Below are 19,205 nucleotides of genomic sequence, written 5' to 3'. Positions count from 1 at the left end.
AGTTTATGGTATTAGGTAAAAGTGAAGGTCAGGATTGTGATGAGTTTTAGTTGTTGGTAGTATTAGGAGATTACCATTCTTGCAACCACTAAGAGTTCATGGTATTAGGTAAAAGTGAAGGTCAGGATTGTGATGAGTTTTAGTTGTTGGTAGTACTAGGAGATTACCATTCTTGTGACCGCTAAAAGTTAGGACCCACCAGTTAAGGTGAAAACTTTGGGACTGAAATGTTTTGACCAATCACAATCCTTTGTTTGATAGACATCCCCCTTCACCAAAAGGCTACCTTAAAAAAGAACTTGTCCCTCAAAATCACACACACACACACGCACACACCCCATGGCATTGTACATAGATACTAACTCTTTTCCCTCCAAGCCCCCTAAATTTCAAAGTGAGTTACGTCTTGTTGAGGTTTCATTACTGTTATGGAAGTTCTAGCTCTCAGAGTCATGAAGTGTTGAGTTGTTAGTGAAGACTTGGTCTCTTTAATAGCCTAGAGATGGTACCATGTATCAATGTCTTTGATACCTCAGACTCCACAAAAGGTAATTTAAATAAACAAAGTAGTTTTAAGACATCAGTGGGTTTTGGAAGAATCTTGACTGATTGAATGCCCAAGGAGCAGAGCACTTATTAGAAAGTAGAAATAAATCTGTTAGTTCATTCGGTGTAGTGACACGACATGTCTTCATTTCAGCTACATTATGGGGTGTGTGTTTCTGACATTGATGGTGACGGCAAAATGGAGTTTTTTGTTTGCGGCTTTGGATCGGAAAATCAAGTGCTCAAGGTGAGCCTTTATTTGTATGCATGTTTAGGCTTTCTTTCTCATTGTTTTGCACAGTTCTTGTCTAATCTGCCATAAACATTGGTAATATCAGTACATATGATTTACTGTTTTGTTGGGATTTCTTTTTTGTTGATTTAATTTTATCAATCAAATATTATTGATGCTCATTGCTTTGTTTGCCTCTGTACCCTTGGGTGATGGGATGCATTGCACTTGCTACATCATGCCTCAATAGACTCCTAGTGAATGAAGCTTTTCTACAACACCAATATATTAAGGCTTGGAAGGAATTGGGTGGGTCACACTTCATACATTACACCACCCATATTTTCCCCAACTACAAAATCATGTTCGTCACCGAGAGAGGAAATCGTACTCACCCTTATTCTTGAGCCAACCCCCTTGTCAACGATATGCACTATCGTAGCCATTCTGCTTAGCTCCCACTCCCTTCGATGCGAGACGGGGGACATTGGGGCAATGAAGAAGAGTCCCATCGACTATGCACATTCTACTCATTGCAAGTTCAAGACTATGAGTACCACTCAAACCAGAATACCCAGCTTTTGCTCGTATCTGAACTTACTTCCCTCACATTTTCAGCCATGACCTAGACCTACATACTTTCCTCTCCCAGCCACAATGTGGGCTGTCCATTGCAACTCTCATCACCGCAATCCTTGAGCATCGAGAGTCACTTATCAGCCCCACACATAGTGTAACAACTGGAGAACAACGATTGTGGGGAGGTACACAGGTTTCAACGTGGCAGCCCAGCACCGCTCTGTAGTGCCAGCAGGCCACGTGAGGCAACAAAAGTGGCAGCAGGGCAGAAGCCTCACACGAGGTGCCGAAGGATGGACCAACGAGCCGACCTCGGAGATGATGGTATCTATGAAACCCCGCCCAAATCGAAATTGACATTTAGGCGGAGGATTTGAGAGAGCACACTATCGCTAGGTTATGTGAGAGCAGAGAAACTTTCTAGAGTCAAGGATGACTTAATGTTTGAGAAGGTACGGATGATGATTAAGACGGAGCTAAGCCTTTTGAGGGGTGAAATTGAAAAAGAGATGTAGGCAAATGCTGAGACTTACAAAAAGGTTATGTATGCAGATATGGGGAGAATTGGACAAAGAGATGCTTGGTAAGCGCGACGAGATGTACACATCATTGAAGGCCGAAATGTGGACGATTGTGAGGGCAGAAGTGAATCTAATGGAATGTATGATGCAAAAAAGATTAGAGGATACACTTGCTGCGCTTGAATCCTGGAAATAAAAAAAAATGGAAGAACGCACGAGTGAATAGGATTCATTGATCGAAGCTCTTAAGGGAGACCTTGTAGCTTGCAAAAATACCCCTGCAAAGGAAGGAGAAAAAAAACCCTCAATGATGAAGGAGCTCGAAAGCATTAAGGAGCAGGTGAAAACTTTACGCGAAGAGGAAGAGCAAAAGGCACGAACAACCTCTTCATGGGCGGAGCACCTCTTCAAAACACAAGAGAAGGTGGATAAAGCTGAAAAGTGGATCGAGGATGCAAAGAAAGGAAAAGATAAGATGCGTGAAGCCACACCGACATCCAGTATCACCAATATGACAATTGAGGAAGAGCAAAAGAGAAAGACTAGAGCCCTTCATGTGTGTTTTAAAGGTCTCAAAGACACTGGAAAAGTAGAAGAAGAGGTGCAAGATCTCTTGAAGCGCATGGGTATTTTTGAACCTACACACACAGGGGCTTGGAGAGTTGGCAAGAAGGGTAGTGATGAGAAAGGAAGACCCAAGGAAAGAGCACTTGTTATACTTTTCCCTACGCTGGAAGCTAGGAAGGAATTCGTGAAGAAGAGACCAACAGTGAAGCAAGCTGGAATATTTTTGGGTGATGACTTGCTTTCTACATGGGAGGGATAGTAGTGGTGTTGGAAAACCGCACTTCATGACGATGCGAGACCTATGGGACTAGCATTTAAATGGCAGCATGGAACGTAATGGATCAATGAAGCTAGATGTAGGCGCATTTGAGGATAGCTTTAAGGGAAGGGATATTATTTTTTACTCAGAAATGCATCAGACTCTTGGCGGCGCATTACCTAGAGTGATGGGATACCATTGGGAGACTACTTGTAGGCAGGACTTGAGATCAATACATAGAGGACGGGGGTCAGGAGGTGTGGCAGTCCTATTTAGGGAGGAGCTTCAACCCCTCATTCGTACTGTTCGAAGAGATGAGCAGGCCAGATATATGTGGGTTAGAGTGAGAGAAGAGATAGGGAGGCCACTCTATATCGCAATATGCCAGCACATCTCATTATGCATCCCCCAAGGGGGAGTCACCCTACATGATATTGAATGAGGACATATGGGAGTTCTCCAGGGATGGAGATGTCATTCTTCTGGGAGACTTTAATGCGAGGACGGGCCAGTCTCAAACGACTTTCTACGATACCTCAGAGGAAATGTTGAGAGAGTTGGATGTCAGTGATATGGGATTGACAAGGCGTTCGCAAGATGATGATCACACTGGATATGGGGGATATCTGACAGATTTGGGGACTACACATGGACTGGCCATCTTGAACAACCTCCAGAGCTTTCTAGCATCGAGTGGGTTCACTTGTTCTCCTCATAGACATGGGGCTAGCATAGTGGATTATGTTTTGGCTCAGCCCAATTTCATACCCTCTATTCAGGACTTTACAGTCGGCCCATGCCTATTGGGGTAGCAGTAGATCATGCCCTCCTCACGTTTATGGTCTCATTCTGGTCCAGCACAGCTCGAACTAGCACAAACATCTACACATACCCCCCGATACACTTTACTTCGGAGACTGATTCTGTCTACATAGATGGCATCTACAAACACTTATGTACAGAGGATCTGGGGAGACCTCTAGAGGAGCTTACATATATATTGACAGAGACACTACAAGATGCAGTAGCAGCAGAGACATACCCACACACTGAGCCTGGGCAGCGACGACGTTCTGGGAGCATACCCCAGAATAGCTGGTATGACAAGGAGTGCAGAGAGACTAGAGCCCGACTTCAGAGGGAGGTACTTCTGGGAATCATTACTCACAGGCAGTCACGGATTCCTTCTTGGTGTTTAGTACAATGGAAGAAGAGGGCGTTTCTAGCTCGACTAGAGCAGGATTTATATCAGTTGTTTTTGAGCCAGGATTCTGGCGAGGCATGGCGACTCTTCCATGAGCACTCTCCCCCACCAGTCATCACTTCTACAGAGGTATGGGTCAATATGAATCATCTCTCTGCACAGTCTCAGGGCAGCCACCTCTTCCAGATCCGTCGGAGCCATGCCCACACACATGTGCTTTCTTTACCGCCGAGATGGTAAAGAAATCCATTGACAAGATGAAGACTAGGAGAGCATATGATCACGATGGCCTTGTAGCAGAGCATTTTTTACATGCCAAAGATCTACTTGCAGATCTTCTAGCAGTGATGTTCAACCATGCCATGTGCGAGGGCCTACTTGATACTTGGAGTTTGTCCACTATCGTACTTATCTTCAAGTCAGGGGACCCTATGTAGCCTGGGAATCATCGCACTATCATGATTGCACACACATTGGCACGGTTGTACGCATCCATCCTTGAGCAGCAAGTTGAGTAGATGAGCAGAGAGAGAGGGTGTAGGGGCAGCACGACAGTCAGGTTTCAGGAGAGGTTTCTCTACTCTTGATCATATTCTGACACTCAAAAAGCCATTATTGAGGAGGGGAGATCACGTGGGAGACAGCTCTATTGTTGCTTTGTGGACTTCTGCAAAGCTTTCAATACAGTGCCCCGAGCTAGATTGATGCGCAGGCTGCAGGGGATGGGGTAACCCCCAAAGAGTTGATCTAGGGGTTCAATGCTCTATACAAGTCAATAGTGGGGCATGGACACACTCCAGAGGGGATTTCTGATTTGGTTCACTCCACTATTGGAGTGAAAAAGGTTTCCCGCTATCTCCTACACTATTTGGCATGTATGTGGATGAGATTATTGACTACATTGAGAGGGATGGTGATAGAGGAGCACAGTTGGCAGGGACATGGATCCCACTATTGTTATATGTCGATGATATTGTGTTGATTTCTGACTCCCTGGAGGGAATGCATCGTCATTTAGATGTTTTGTACACATTTGCCCACGATAGTGGATTGTTTGTTAACTTGAGAAAAACCAAGGTTATGGTGTTTTAACACCACACCACAGTGGGCCAGGAGGTTAGCACCCACTTTTACATATAATGAGGAGACGGTGGAGTGTACAGATGCATACACATTGTCGGAAAGTGTGCGGTCTAGTTGGGAAGGTGCAAAACCTCTGGCTGTGAGAGTTCGTAATGAGAGTCACAAACACTTTGTGAAAAAGCGTTTGTGGAGAATCACCAACTCTCTTTCTAAGGGTGACAAAAAATCTAAGAGCGTTCGTGACAGCAAAGTCACAAACCCTCTTTCCTATCACCTCCGGAGGGTGATAGAAACTCAGCTCGTTGGTTTTGTAGAGTACGTTCAAAGCATGAATGACCTCTATATAAACCTGCACCTACTCTTGGGCACTGACGACGTGAGTAGGGATGTCATAGCTGTTGTCCAAGCTATGCATGATAAAGGTGATTATCTTATTCTTCCTGTTTGGATACGCAGCGAAGTTGAGATCATATATTGTCAAGTTTGGTTCTTTGCTCTTCGTAGGTTTGTAGTAGTATTTTTCGACTTCGTATTTAGCTTACTTAAAGGACTTAAGAATGTGTTTCGTTAGAAGTTGTTGTGTAAAGCTTGATTTCTAGGATTAAGTTTTTAAGATGTCTTATCCTTTTTTTGCTTAAAGTTGAGTACTTGTTTTAAGCCAAATACGTTGCGTCAACTTATTTTACACATGCCTTTTCTAAAAACATTTTTAAGTTAATAATGTTTTGTTTCGTAGCCAACAAAGTGATTTAGTTAGTTTGTTTGTTTGTTTTTGTTTTTCTTTTCTTTTCTTGTGTCCCTTGCTTTTATAGTTTTATGAGTGCTTTATTCCCTCTTATAATTCGGGAGTTCAGACTATTCTGAACTTATGAAGGTATATACCTCTTTCCTATCGTGCTTGGAGTCTGCTTGTTTGTGTAGTCGAGATTATGATAAGAGGATCATCAAATCACATTCAATTTCACTTTAAAAGACCATTTGAAAACACTAAAGTTTCAACCATGAAACCTCAATGCTCATACAAGCACAATTCTCAATCAAAACCCAAACCTCTTTCATGGTATCATGTAGCCTTGCCCCCAATTACATAGTCGTAGCATCAAACATCTGAAAGGAATGCTTCACGACGACAATTTTCTGATTTTGTAGAGATTTATGAGCTTCTAAAGTGAAGCCCACACACCATTTTGATAAGGGGAAACCCTAATTCACTCCCTCACTAGCTCAGATACAAGATTTCGAAGAGGCGGGATTGCCCTACACATAGATTGAGCAACCATGGAAGCCATTACACAATAGAGAAAAATTGTTGGTCTTTTCTGTAAAAAGCAGCCCTCGCTCTCTTACCCACGGAATTTTCAGTTGATGTGTGAATTTTTGGGCCATTTTGCTACTCTGGACCAAAACTAGGTCATTTTCAACTAATTTTTGACCCAAAAAATGCCATTTTTGATGCGAAAAATCCCAAACTGAGTCAAAAAAATCCCTAAATTTGTGGGATCACTCGCATAAGCATAAAAAGCATAGATAAGCATCATTTTTCATCAATATACCATTTTGGGTCACTTTCCATGCAATTTTGCAATGACGCTTGGTAGCTGCTATTTTTGGCAGTTTTTGCTCGCATCAGTCTTTATAGGCGAAATGAGTGTGCCACCACGACCAAATTAAGCATCTTATCAAGTGGAAAAGCACTCAAATGCGCCACATCCAGGGCCATGACTCCCCGGATAGATATGTACATGATAATGACCACAGTAGACGCTTCAACATATATCACAATATGTATATGATTGCTTTTATTTGCATACACCGACAAGTGTCAAGAGTGAGGTGAATGTTTTTATTTCACACTATGTACGTGCCACGGCACGACATGCACCTCCTCTGAACCTGCACATCCTCCGGTATGTGGCACAACAACATTTGTAGAGCATTAAAACTCATGGTCAAACGCCATATTGTCACTTTCATCCTCAGTTGGCTTCATCATCCTCTTCACTTGGTTGTACATCAAATGGATCAACATTTCGTCTTCTCTTGAATAATTTAATTCTTTTTCCTACAATGGGAATTTTCAGTTCTGTCCCATCCAGTTCACGCAAGGTGTAAGTTGCATTTCCATGCACATGTTTGACAACATAAGGACGAAACCATCTCTTTGCAAGCTTCTTTATTGTAGAGTGTTGGTTTTCAAGGCTACTATTGTACACCAACACCCAATCACCTTCTTCAATGTCTTTTAGTCTGAGCCTATGCATCTTGTCAAATCTGTCTTTGTTTTTTAACCTTGCATTCTTTAGTCGAGCTTTCGCAAGCTCAATGTCTTCATGCCTTCTTTCTAATTGCCGTATCCGCAATGCAAGAAGGTCTTCTCTACTCATTCCATCTTCCCATGGCAATACATTCCATGTAAGAACTACATCTTCAATTGGCATCAAGGTTTTTGACCAGACATCAATTCAACAGGCATATAGCCAGTGACTGAACTATGTGTTGTATGGCCAGCCCACAATGCAAATAGCAGTAACCTTGGCCACTCGCCAAGCTTACCTTCTAAAGCTTTGATTATTGGAGGATGCCCTCTTTCACTTTTGCCATTTCCCTCTGGGTTATAAGCACAAGTTAAAGCTAGTTTGGTGCCCATTCTAGAGAAAAATTTCCTTGCTTCATCAGCATCCAATTCTCCTCTATCTGCAATTATCTTTCCCACACACCCATAGCGACAGATCACATCTTCAAGAAGAAATTGACATACAGCTTGTGTACTCTTTGTCCTCAATGCACGCCTTTCAACTTGATTAGACAAATCTTCTCTTGTAAGCACCAAATACCTCATTTGCCTAAGTCCCAAAGGCATTGTAACCAAGTCCACAACCCATTTGTAATGCATGGCTAATGGATAAGTAGGATGTAGTCCATCACGATGCCGTACATTTGAATACATTTGGCATGTCACACAAAACTCCACAAACTCAGTCACATCCTTATACATCCCTTTCCACCAATATCTTTCTTTTACCTTGGCAAATGTTGCCCATACACCTCGATGTCCTGCCCATAAACTTTCATGGAACTCCTTGATGATTTGTTGCTGAGTAACCTTATCGCATACTACGCGCAACGGTGTTCCATCTCTTCGTTTATGATGCTTCCATAAGTAGCCATCCCTGAAGAAGTATCCATATGTTTTTCTTCTTATCCTCTTAAATTCCTGCTCAGTCCAATCATCCTGCTTCTACAGAGTACTTAAGTAGCGACCTATCAAGAGCCATTCATCCTCATATAGTTCCTCTGAAAAGGACTCGAGTGAAGACACAAAACATGCATGACTACTCTTTGCATGGTCAATGGTGTAAAAATTTGTGCCTACATCATCTCCCTCAATAATCATGTCCTATTCATCTTCATACCTTGCCCTAGATAGCATATCTGCCATTGGATTGTCTTTTCCTGCAATATGCTTGAACTGAGGATTCAAGGACTTATGTAGGCTATCCATCGCAGCATTGCAATATCAAGAGTCGAACAATTTGTGATCATTCCAAGAAGAGGCAAACAATCAGTTTCCACAACCATTGATGCCGCTATTGAGTACTCCTTGTCACACCTCAATGCTGTAACCACCCCCCATAGTTCCCTTTTTACTTGTGCATAATCGCGTTGGAGAGAATTCAGAATCTTGGCTCCAAATCTCACCACATACTTTTTTCCTTCATCATCATCTTGCTTTATTGCCCATCCTATCCATGTAGGACTCGTGTCCACTGTCACAATGACAGGTCTCTCACATGCATAGTCTACCTTTCTCAAGGTTGGCGATGAAAGAAGTAGTTTCTTTAGCTTTCTCATGGCTTTTGTGTGCTCTTCATCCCATCAAAACTTCTGATTCTTTCTCAATAACTTATAGAGGGGATTTGCTACATGTGCATAATGTGGTATCCAAATAAGATAGAAGACGCAAGCACCAAGAAATCTTCGAACTTCAGTTATAGTTATAGTTGTACATGTTTTTGATTGCATCCATCTTTTTTGGACAAGGCTTTCTACCATAAGGACCAGACATATGTCCCACAATCAAAACTTCATTGACACCAAATACAGATTTTTGCCCTGACAGGGTAAGATTAACTTCTTCTAGCTTTGTCAAAATCTTCTCACAATCTTCGATATGGTTTGCAACAAACGTACGGCACCCCCTTGAATCCATAGCTTCATTTTTATCTTTGTCTTCACATCCTTTGATGGGCACATCATCAAGAAATGGCATTGTGATTTGAGGTATGAAGTCACGTAGAACCATGTTCATCCCATTCATCATGTGTGGAACTGAATTTGTTGCTCCTTGAGGTAAGGTACACATCCTTACCAATCCCAAAGATGTTTTCATAGTTGTCAGATCTCTACTCTCAACATCGAGTTGAAATTGATCGTACCCTGAATAGAGATCTCCCATTGAGTAAATTGACCTTCCTGCAAATGCCTCTGTAAATTCATCCACTATAGGTCTTGTACCCACATTCCTGATGGTAACCTTGTTTACAGGTTGCATATCTTGTATGAACTGCAAAGCTCCATTCTTCTTAGGCACAGGGAACGACCTGTTTGAATATGGCGCACAAGAAGGCTCCAGGATACCCATGCTAATCTTTTCATTGAGTAGTTCTATTAACTTTGGCAAATGTGCTTTCGGAACCGGAATTGGGCGTAGATTCCAAGGTACATGAGGGATAGTGAAGATCACTATAGGTGCAACAACATTAGGATCAACACACCCTATCTCATGTGGCTGGAAAGCAAAAGCCTTACCATGTCTTGAAAGCATTTCTATAAAACTCTTCTTCTCTTCTTCTGTTAAAAACTCTTCACAACCAACTTTTATCTCTTTTAGGGATTCCATTGTGAACTTGTGTCCAGTTCTTTTGGGATCCCTGAGACTCGGCTGCAAAGAAGCTTGCTCTAGCTTTTTCCTGCAATCTGATGGTAGAGGTAAGGCCACTGGTCTCACTTTCTTTGCCACCATTTTGTACTTGGTCTCCACACGCACTTCCGGTCCTTCATTAGCATTGAAATCTTTTTTATCTTCAAAAGCCTCAATCACATCATATATTTCCATAGAGCATACTTCCACAATTTGGGTTCCATCTTGCATGCTAGAATCTATTATAGCTTCAAGCTCAAGTATAGCATCTACATAAGAAACTTGTTCAAAGAAACCTGAAATGTATTCATTATCCTCTATGAAACCATTTTCTTTCATGTATTTCTGTACACTATATACATATTGTCGCGCACTTCTTTTCATATCCTCAAGCTTCATAAAACATACTGACCCATGCTCTGTTAATCCCTGGAAACCTGTAGAAAAATCTTCTTCTCGCTTTGGGTCAGGCGAGAATCTTTTTCTTCTTGTACCATTGCAATCTTGCTTCACAATGGTACATGGCCAAAACCCCTTGTCTCCTTGTCCCTGGATACTCACGAAGTCTATTGCAGTTCCTCTCGTGATTCACACATGCAGTCAAAAATTGCACAGCTCGCTTCCCATCTCTGCTCTTTACCCTAGCATAAGCAGAACCATCATCCAAGACCTTTGTTTCCATGCGAACGGCTGTGATGTATGGCTGCCCAAGGATAAGAGGATAGGTAGACATCTCTTGCACAAAGAAATTTTGCTCATCCTTCACATTACCAATCGTCACTTTCACATTTGGACAAGCCCCATACAGCTCTCCTGATGAGTTATTTGCAGCTCTAATCATCCACCCATGGTCTATGTCTATTGGCCACTTACCCTTCATGTAAAGACTCTTGGACATAAGATTGATCTCAGAGCCATGATCTATCAATGCAACATATGGCTCCTCATGATCACCCACCTTGACTAAGGTTTCTGTTGTAGCTCTTGTTCAATGACTTTTGAAGTAGTGGCTTTTATAGGAGGCTTCATCATCATCATCATCATCATCATCATCATCTGCAAATCGAGCATGTGCATCTCTTCGAGAAGACTGGTAGTATCCTACCACATTTTCATCACAATCACTCTCTTGGACATGTATTCCATGTGCCTTAAGTGACTCCCTTTCACCCTCAGACTGTGGAGGAATAGACTGAGTGAGAGTTTTCCTCTTTCTTTTTATGATATCTATAATTTCTTCATGAAACTCGCGTTTAGCAATGCCAAGAACCTGACCCAAGGTAAACTCAACTTTGCGATTCAAAATCCTTTCCTCCAATACCTGCTTTAAGTTTGTGGCAGCTTCAATGTCAAATTGTAGTTTGTACGCAGGGCCTTTTGCTTTAGCTTTTCCTTGCTCCTCAGGAGGAGGAGGCACATGTGGTGGAGTCTCATAAGAAGGTCCTGGATACTTTCTTCCACTAGCTCTTGAACCTTCTTTGAAGTAGAAGGACCTGCATCTCCATTCTCACGTCTACGCTTCTCTTCCACAATTGCTTCATTGTTATAGCATTTTGCAAGATAGGCATGCACTGATAAAGAGTCCACAGGGTCATCCCAACTTGTTGTATGGCGTATGCAATCACCGGCTTCATGTAATACCTGTTTAGTTACCTTCCTTTTTTCGGTTGAGGCTACTGCATATGGCCACAAGCTATCAACCTCCTCAAAATCATCTGGAGTATACTTTAACACTTTCTTTGGAATTAGCTCTATCTTTGCCCCATAGGTAGCAGCCTCCAGTGCAGAAATAGCATGACTAGTTGCCATATCCTCCACTAACTTCCGCATACCTCCTTTTCCAAAGTTAGTCCTAATGGCATACCCGTCTCCCGCAGATGGATCTTGCCATCCTTAAAAAACACAAGATCTCTTTTTAAGGCATCACTAAAGCTATCAGAATCCCTTCTGCCATGGTCTGTGCAATCACACCATATGCATCTGTGCACAAATCCTTCTTTGCTTTGGATTTTTTGTCTTGTAGCAGGTTGTCCTTTCTCTTCAAGCCTTGTTAGCTTTAACTTCATTTCTCGCATGTCCTTAACAAGCTCATCAAGCATTGAATTGTCACCTTTTGGACTCACAACAGTAGGCTTTGGTGGAATCTCTGACGTGCTAGGAGGAGAGGTAGTACCATTCACCACCATCTTGTCCCTACGACGTTGCCTCTTAGCAAGCAATGAGACTGCGTCTTCAACCTCTTTCCACTCAGCCTTTAGACCCTTTTTTGTATTCTTATCTTCAAGGAGTAGCTCTAGATTTTCTTGGAGCTCATGACCTGCAGCTTGAAGGAACAATTCGGTCTTTCCACTATCCAAAGTAGCCCGCTCTGTTCCTGACAGTTGAGCATAGCGTCGCTCAAACTCTCTCAACAGTTCCGTGATGGAAAGTCCTTCTTTTGGCTTTGCAACCCATTCCAAGAAGGTTCTTTTTGTAACCCTTTCAGAGTCCTCCATGAAGTATTCCTCCTCTAGGGCTAATTTGAATTGATCCCAACCTTCTCCATGCTCCTCCATGATTCCCCTTACATGGTTTCTAATCTCGGGGACCACAACAAGCTCAAAACTACGAATCATGTCCACCTTTGGAACCCGTTGTAGCTCCATCTCCTTTACATAACCACGAAGAAACTTTGTGACATCTTTCCCTTCAAATTGGTCCATTTTGTTCACAATAGCTTGAAGGGCTTTGGTTGCTGACACCTCCCTTCTTTCTACAGCCTGTTGTTGTTGCATAAACATGGCGAATGCTTGAAACATTTGTATTGTGTCTTGATCAAAACGCATGCCTTGTTGCTCTTGTTCATCCATAGCTTTAATTATTTGTAATTAAACCTTTCAAAACAAGTATTTGAACCCCCACCCCAATTGCTTCGTGTCAGGTTCACCAGAAATGTCGGAAAGTGTGTGGTCTAGCTGGGAAGGTGCAAAAACTCTGGCTGTGAGAGTTCGTGATGAGAGTCACAAACACTTTGTGAAAAAGCGTTTGTGGAGAATTACCAACCCTCTTTCTAAGGGTGAATGAAAATGTAAGAGCGTTCGTGACAGCAAAGTCACAAACCCTCTTTCCTATCGTGCTTGGAGTCTGCTTGTTTTTGTAGTCAAGATTATGATAAGAGTATCATCAAATCTCATTCAATTTCACTTTAAAAGACCATTTGAAAACACTAAAGTTTCAGCCATGAAACCTCAATGCTTATACAAGCACAATTCTCAATCAAAACCCAAACCTCTTTCATGGTATCATGTAGCCTCGCCCCCAATTTCATAGTCGTAGCATCAAACAGTTGAAAGGAATGCTCGAGCTTCCACCTTCACGACGACAATTTTCTGATTTTGTAGAGATTTATGAGCTTCTAAAGTGAAGCCCACACACCATTTTGATAAGGGGAAACCTTAATTCACTCCCTCACTAGCTCAGATACAAGATTTCGAAGAGGCGGGACTGCCCTACACATAGATTGAGCAACCATGAAAGCCATTACATAGTAGAGCAAAATTGCTGGTCTTTTCTGTAAAAAGCAGCCCTCTCTCTCTTACCCACGGCATTTTCAGCTGATGTGTGAATTTTTGGGCCATTTTGCCACTTTGGACCAAAACTAGGTCATTTTCAGCTCATTTTTGACCCAAAAAATGCCATTTTTGATGCGAAAACTCCCAAACGGAGTCAGAAAAATCCCTAAATTTGTGGGATCACTCGCATAAGCATAAAAAGCATAGATAAGCATCATTTTTCATCAATATACCATTTTGGGTCACTTTCCATGCAATTCTGCAACGGCACCAGTTAGTTGCTATTTTTGGCAGTTTTTGTTGGCATCAGTCTTTATAGGTGAGATGAATGTGCCACCATGAAACACGTGGACTATGTACATTGTCAAACCAAATTAAGCATCTTATCAAGTGGAAAAGCACGCAAATGCGTCACATCCAGGGCCACGACTCCCCGGATAGGTATGTACATGATAATGACCATAATAGACGCTTCAACATATATCACAATATGTACATGATTGACTTTATTTGCATACATCAAGAAGTGTCAAGAGTGAGTTGAATGTTTTTATTTCACACTATGTACGTGCCACGGCACGACAACGTATCTTGGGGTAGTCTTCAGTGGACTGGTGTTTTCATGGAGGAGAGCAGCAGAGACTAGATTGACGAGAGATTATGCAGCCTTGGGAGGATGGGAGAAGATGTCTTTGCAAGTTCAGTTTTAGGAACCTTGAACAAAGCTGTGGCTTTTTGACACTCTAGTGGCTTCAACTGTGCTTTATGGTGCTCAGATTTGGGGACCCTCAATAGACCACCATGGAAGATTTGGTAACATTGATGGATAGAGATCTATGGAGAGGCCTCTAGAGTCTATGATCTCTCGACTGATTCCGGTTAAGGCATCAGTGCTACATGAGATTATTCGAGCCGAGCTAGCTGCCCCCCCTCTCGTAGTTGAGGCCCTTACTAGATCAGTTTCCTTCATGCATCATTTATGGGACCTCCCCAAAGACAGATATGCTCGGCTAGCCCTTGAGTCATCCCGACAGCTCGTGCTACAGGTGGACAGAGCATGGTGGTATAGGTAGATGACATCATGGTTTCAATCACATGGCTTCAACATGGATAGACTGCCCCCATTCCAGTACTCCTTCGATGCACCCTCCCTTTCTCTTACAGAGACAGAGATCACTAGACTTATCGTCAGGATTTGATTCAGCTAACAAGAAGCACATGTATACAGCGGGTACAAGAGTTGAGCACAAAGATGGCTTTCTATATATAGCATCGTCTCCAACTAATAGAAGATGGATATGTGATCAGACCGGCCTATATGGACACTCATTTATCCTATGGGATACAATGTGCTATTGGTTAGATGCGCACATCATCGCATCAGCTAGATATTGAGACTGGCAGATTTAGGAGAGTACCAGCAGAAGCGAGGATATGCCAATTGTGTTATATAGAGCCAGAGACAGAGTTACATCACATTTGTCATTGTTTAATATACTATGAGATACGAGGCCGCTTCCACTGTCTGTTCAAAGAGAGCCTTGGACCGTTGGCTAGAGTCATGAGATATCTGGATTAGAGATGCCTCGGGTTGTTTTTGCTAGAGCTACGCGGACACAGGGAGATTCTCTTGAGGAGACCAGGCAGAGGGAGACATTTACAGAGGGAGATTACTGACTTCTTAGAGAAGGGACTCAACAGCCAGATGAACATGCACAAGAGACTTGAGAGCCCACTTATACCAAAGGTATATTAGTGGACAAAGCCACTGAGCTCGGGAGAGCTAGGCGCCTACGTCTACGAGGGTGACCACGACATCGACAGAGGATTAGGACTATTCTAGCACGATATGGGAGATGCCCAATATGACTATTTTACAAACGCGGACATTGACGAAGCTCTTCAATGAGCGATGCAATACTTTCTCAGACAACGCCCAATGCGGCATCCTCGAGCATTGACAATGATGATGTTGATTTTAGTCTGATGATGGTTTTAGTTTTTTAGTTTTAGTCTTTAGTCTTTCACTTTACTTCATTTTATTTTTGTAACGAGACATTGGATTAGGTCCAGAAGGATTGTATCATTTTGGCCTTTTCAAGACGTTTAATATAATAGAATATTGCATTTCATTTCTCTCTCTCTCTCTCTCTCTCTCTCTCTCTCTCTCTCATTTCATCATCACGGGAGGACAGGCCGCAGTGATGGATGGGGGGACATGGAGAAGCCTGTACCACGTGCTATTGTTCGAGCAGAGCTAGCTGCCCCGCCACTAGTGGTTGAGGCGCTCACTAGATCGGTCTCCTTCATACACCGCATGTGGGAACTTCCCAGAGACGGATATGCCCGCCTTGCACTCGAGTCCTCTCGACAGTTAGCCATGCAGGGAGATACAGCATGCTGGTATGGGGAGATGACATCATGGTTTCAGGCACATGGGTTCAACATTGACAGATTGCCTCCCTTCCAGTACTCACTGGATGCACCCTCTCTGACTCTTACACAGTCCGAGATCACCGGGCTCATCTGCCAGGACTTGCCTCAGCTAGACACTAGGAGGACATGGATACAACCAGCACAGGAGCTGGGCACGAAGATGGCTTTCTACAGAGAGCATCTCCTCCAGCTTACGGTTGATGGTTTTGTGACGAGGCCCAAATACATGGACACCCACTTGTCTCATGGGATACGATGTACTATCGGCCAGATACGTACATCTTCACACCAGCTGCGGATCGAGACTGGGAGATACATCAGAGTACCAGTAGAGGCTAGGATATGCCCCCTGTGTGACATCAAGCCTGAGACAGAGTTGCACTACACATGCCACTGCCCCGTCTACTACGAGATACGAGGCCGCTTCCATTGCTTGTTCAGAGAGGGCTTTGGACCATTCTCCAGAGTCATGCAGTACGAGGATCAGAGATGCTTGGGTTTGTTTTTGCTCGAGCTACGCAGACACAGGGAGAGCCTGATGAGAGGAGAGGCTAGCCTGTCAGAGACAGATCACAGATTTCTTTAGAGCTGCCACTGGACACCCGAAGGAGTTACTACCACAGCAGAGGTCGTCGTCTCACACCAGAGGCACACTGATCGACCGAGCGACTGAGCTGGGAAGATCGAGACGCCCACGACTGCGGGGGACTACACAGCATCGGCAGAGGTTGCATCACAGGATCGGATCACTTTGGCTTGACATGCACGACGCCCGGTCAGACTACTGACCATGGAGGAGATTGATGAGATCCGCTAGCGACCGATGCTGGATCTCTTGTGATCTAGCTATCCCAGCTAGCTGCTTAGTTCACACCTAGTAGTTTAGGATTCCATAGTATTTATTGTGACATTTGTCATTTCATTTTTGTCATTGTTGTCATCTTGTTACTCTGACTCTGACTTTGTATCAGATCCACCACATTGTAACTTTTTGGTCTCATAGGTCACTTTGGCCTTTTGAAGACGTTAATATAACATTTTATGTTCATTTCATTTTCTCTCTCTCTCTCTCTCTCTCTCTCTCTCTCTCTCTCTCTCTCTCTCTCTCTAGACTGGCCCTTGAGTCTTCCAGACAGTTAGCTCTACAGGGGGACACTTCATGCTGGTATGCACAGATGACTTCATGGTTTCAGACGCATGGCTTCACCATGGACAGGTTGCCCCCTTTCCAGTATTCTCTTCAGGCACCCTCGCTGTCTCTTACACGGGTGGAGATCACTAGACTCATTCTTCAGGACCTGATCCAGCTCGACACCAGGAGGACATGGATAGAGCCGCCTCAGGAGTTGAGCACGAAGATGGCTTTCTATAGAGAGCATCTTCTCCACCTCACAGGAGATGGGTTTGTGATTCGACCCAGCTACATGGACACACATATGTCTCATGGTTTGCGTTGTGCCATTGGTCAGATACGCACATCCTCACATCAGCTCGAGATTGAGACTGGTAGATTCAGAGGGATACCAGGAGACAGCAGGATATGCCGATTATGCCAGAGAGAGCCAGAGACAGAGTTGCACTACATATGTCATTGGACAGTGTTCTATGAGATACGAGGGCGTTTCCACTGCTTATTCAGAGAGGGTTTTGGTCCTCTATCTAGGGTCATGAGTTATGAGGATCAGAGATGTCTTGGACTATATCTACTTGAGTTACACAGGTATAGAGACACTTTACTGGGGAGAGCTAGAGAGAGGCAGTCCCAGAGACACATTACAGATTTCTTTTCACTAGATATGGGACAGCCAGAGGAGCAGCCACCACTGCAGAGCTCGTCCCACACTCATTCGACCACTACTGGCACTCTCATCGACCGAGCATTGGAGCTACAGAGATACAGACGGCCGCGACTGAGGAGAGGAGCTACACAGCATCGACGGAGACTACAACAGAAGATTCGAGCCATACTCTCTCGACATCCAGAGTGCAGATGAGGATGGATCCTCATCATTTCTTCCATCTTTGTTTCACACACTGTTACATCCAGTTTACCGGGTACCTATTGTATCAGCTGCTACACCCACGTAGTTTTAGATTGTAGTAGTAGTAGTAGTAGTAGTATTTTGTTCCACTTCTAGTTCTTTTCTAGTTCTTTTGTACCCAGACATGGTATTAGATGCACTATTTTGTAACTGCTTGGTCTCATAGGTCATTTTGGCCTTTTGAAGACGTTAATATAACATTTCATTTCATTTCATTTCTCTCTCTCTCTCTCTCTCTCTCTCTCTCTCTCTCTCTCTCTCTCTCTCTCTCTCTCTCTCTCTCTCTCTACCAAACTGGCGTGACATAGGAGCCGTCCCGACAGTGCCTACCTTGGAGGACATTGAATGTCTATAGCCTTTTGGATACTGATGTATATGTATATGATGCCTCGACTGTCAGAGAGCTCCATTGTATCAGCTCACCCCTTTGTATTCCACTTGTATCAGCTTTCACCCCACCCCTACCCACTATTTTCTTCTCAGCTCTTTGTACTTTTTGTACCCAGACCTGGTATTAGATTAACCACATGTAACCTTTTGGTCTCATAGGTCATTTTGGCCTTTCGAAGACGTTAATATTACATTTCATTTCTCTCTACCTTGGGGTTGTCTTCACTGGGCTGAGGTTTTCTTTGGGAAGAGCAACAGAGACTAGACTGACTAGAGGTTTTGGTCTTGGGTGGCTGGGAGAGGATGTGTTTGCAGGTTCAGTTCCAGGAACCTCGGACAAAGTTATGGCTCTTTTATACTTTAGTGGCCTGAGCTATGTTGTATGGGGTGCAGATATGGGGACCTTCTGTAGGCCAGGATGGTTGGAGACGTATGGAGAGGCCCTTGGTATCTATGATCTCTCGATTGATCAGAGCCAAGGCCTCCGTACCCCACGCTATCATTCGAGCAGAGCTAGCTGCCCCTCATATGGAGATTGAGGCTCTTCGGTCTTCTTTGTGCACAACTTGTGGGATACTACTAGAGACATATATGCTAGACCGGCTCTTGAGTCTTCCAGTGTCACGTGCACATCTAACCCTATGTGCAAGTGGACAAGCTACTTCAGGTCTAGGGTTCAGTTTAGCTTAGGAAGTGTTCTGGCACCTTTGTGAGCCTGTGCGCAGGCAGTGCATGTCAAGGCACTTAGAGTAGTTGCATAGCCTCTGGTTGCACACAGCATGATGATCAACATGACAGCCAGTACCCATTGGGAGCATTTTACAGTGCACAAAACCCATTTTCCCAATTTATCCAGTTTTCACTTATTATTTAA

At 43.5% G+C, this 19,205-nt stretch overlaps 1 protein-coding gene across 1 annotated transcript in view; it reads left to right on the top strand.

Moving 5' to 3' along the window:
- LOC147443159 (uncharacterized) overlaps positions 1-19,205 on the top strand; it is a 114,562-nt gene that overhangs the window by 62,536 nt on the left and 32,821 nt on the right. The window contains exon 3 of the mRNA XM_086529070.1: positions 701-793. Within this exon, the coding sequence (XP_086385196.1) occupies positions 701-793 (93 nt within the window). The remainder of the gene's footprint in view (positions 1-700; positions 794-19,205) is intronic.

The sequence above is a fragment of the Adiantum capillus-veneris genome, chromosome 14 (genome assembly GCF_014529385.1).
Source record: "Adiantum capillus-veneris isolate H3 chromosome 14, ASM1452938v2, whole genome shotgun sequence".
Lineage (NCBI taxonomy): Eukaryota > Viridiplantae > Streptophyta > Polypodiopsida > Polypodiales > Pteridaceae > Adiantum > Adiantum capillus-veneris.
Note: the sequence above shows the minus strand (reverse complement) of the source record. Positions and strands in the feature narration are given on the sequence as shown.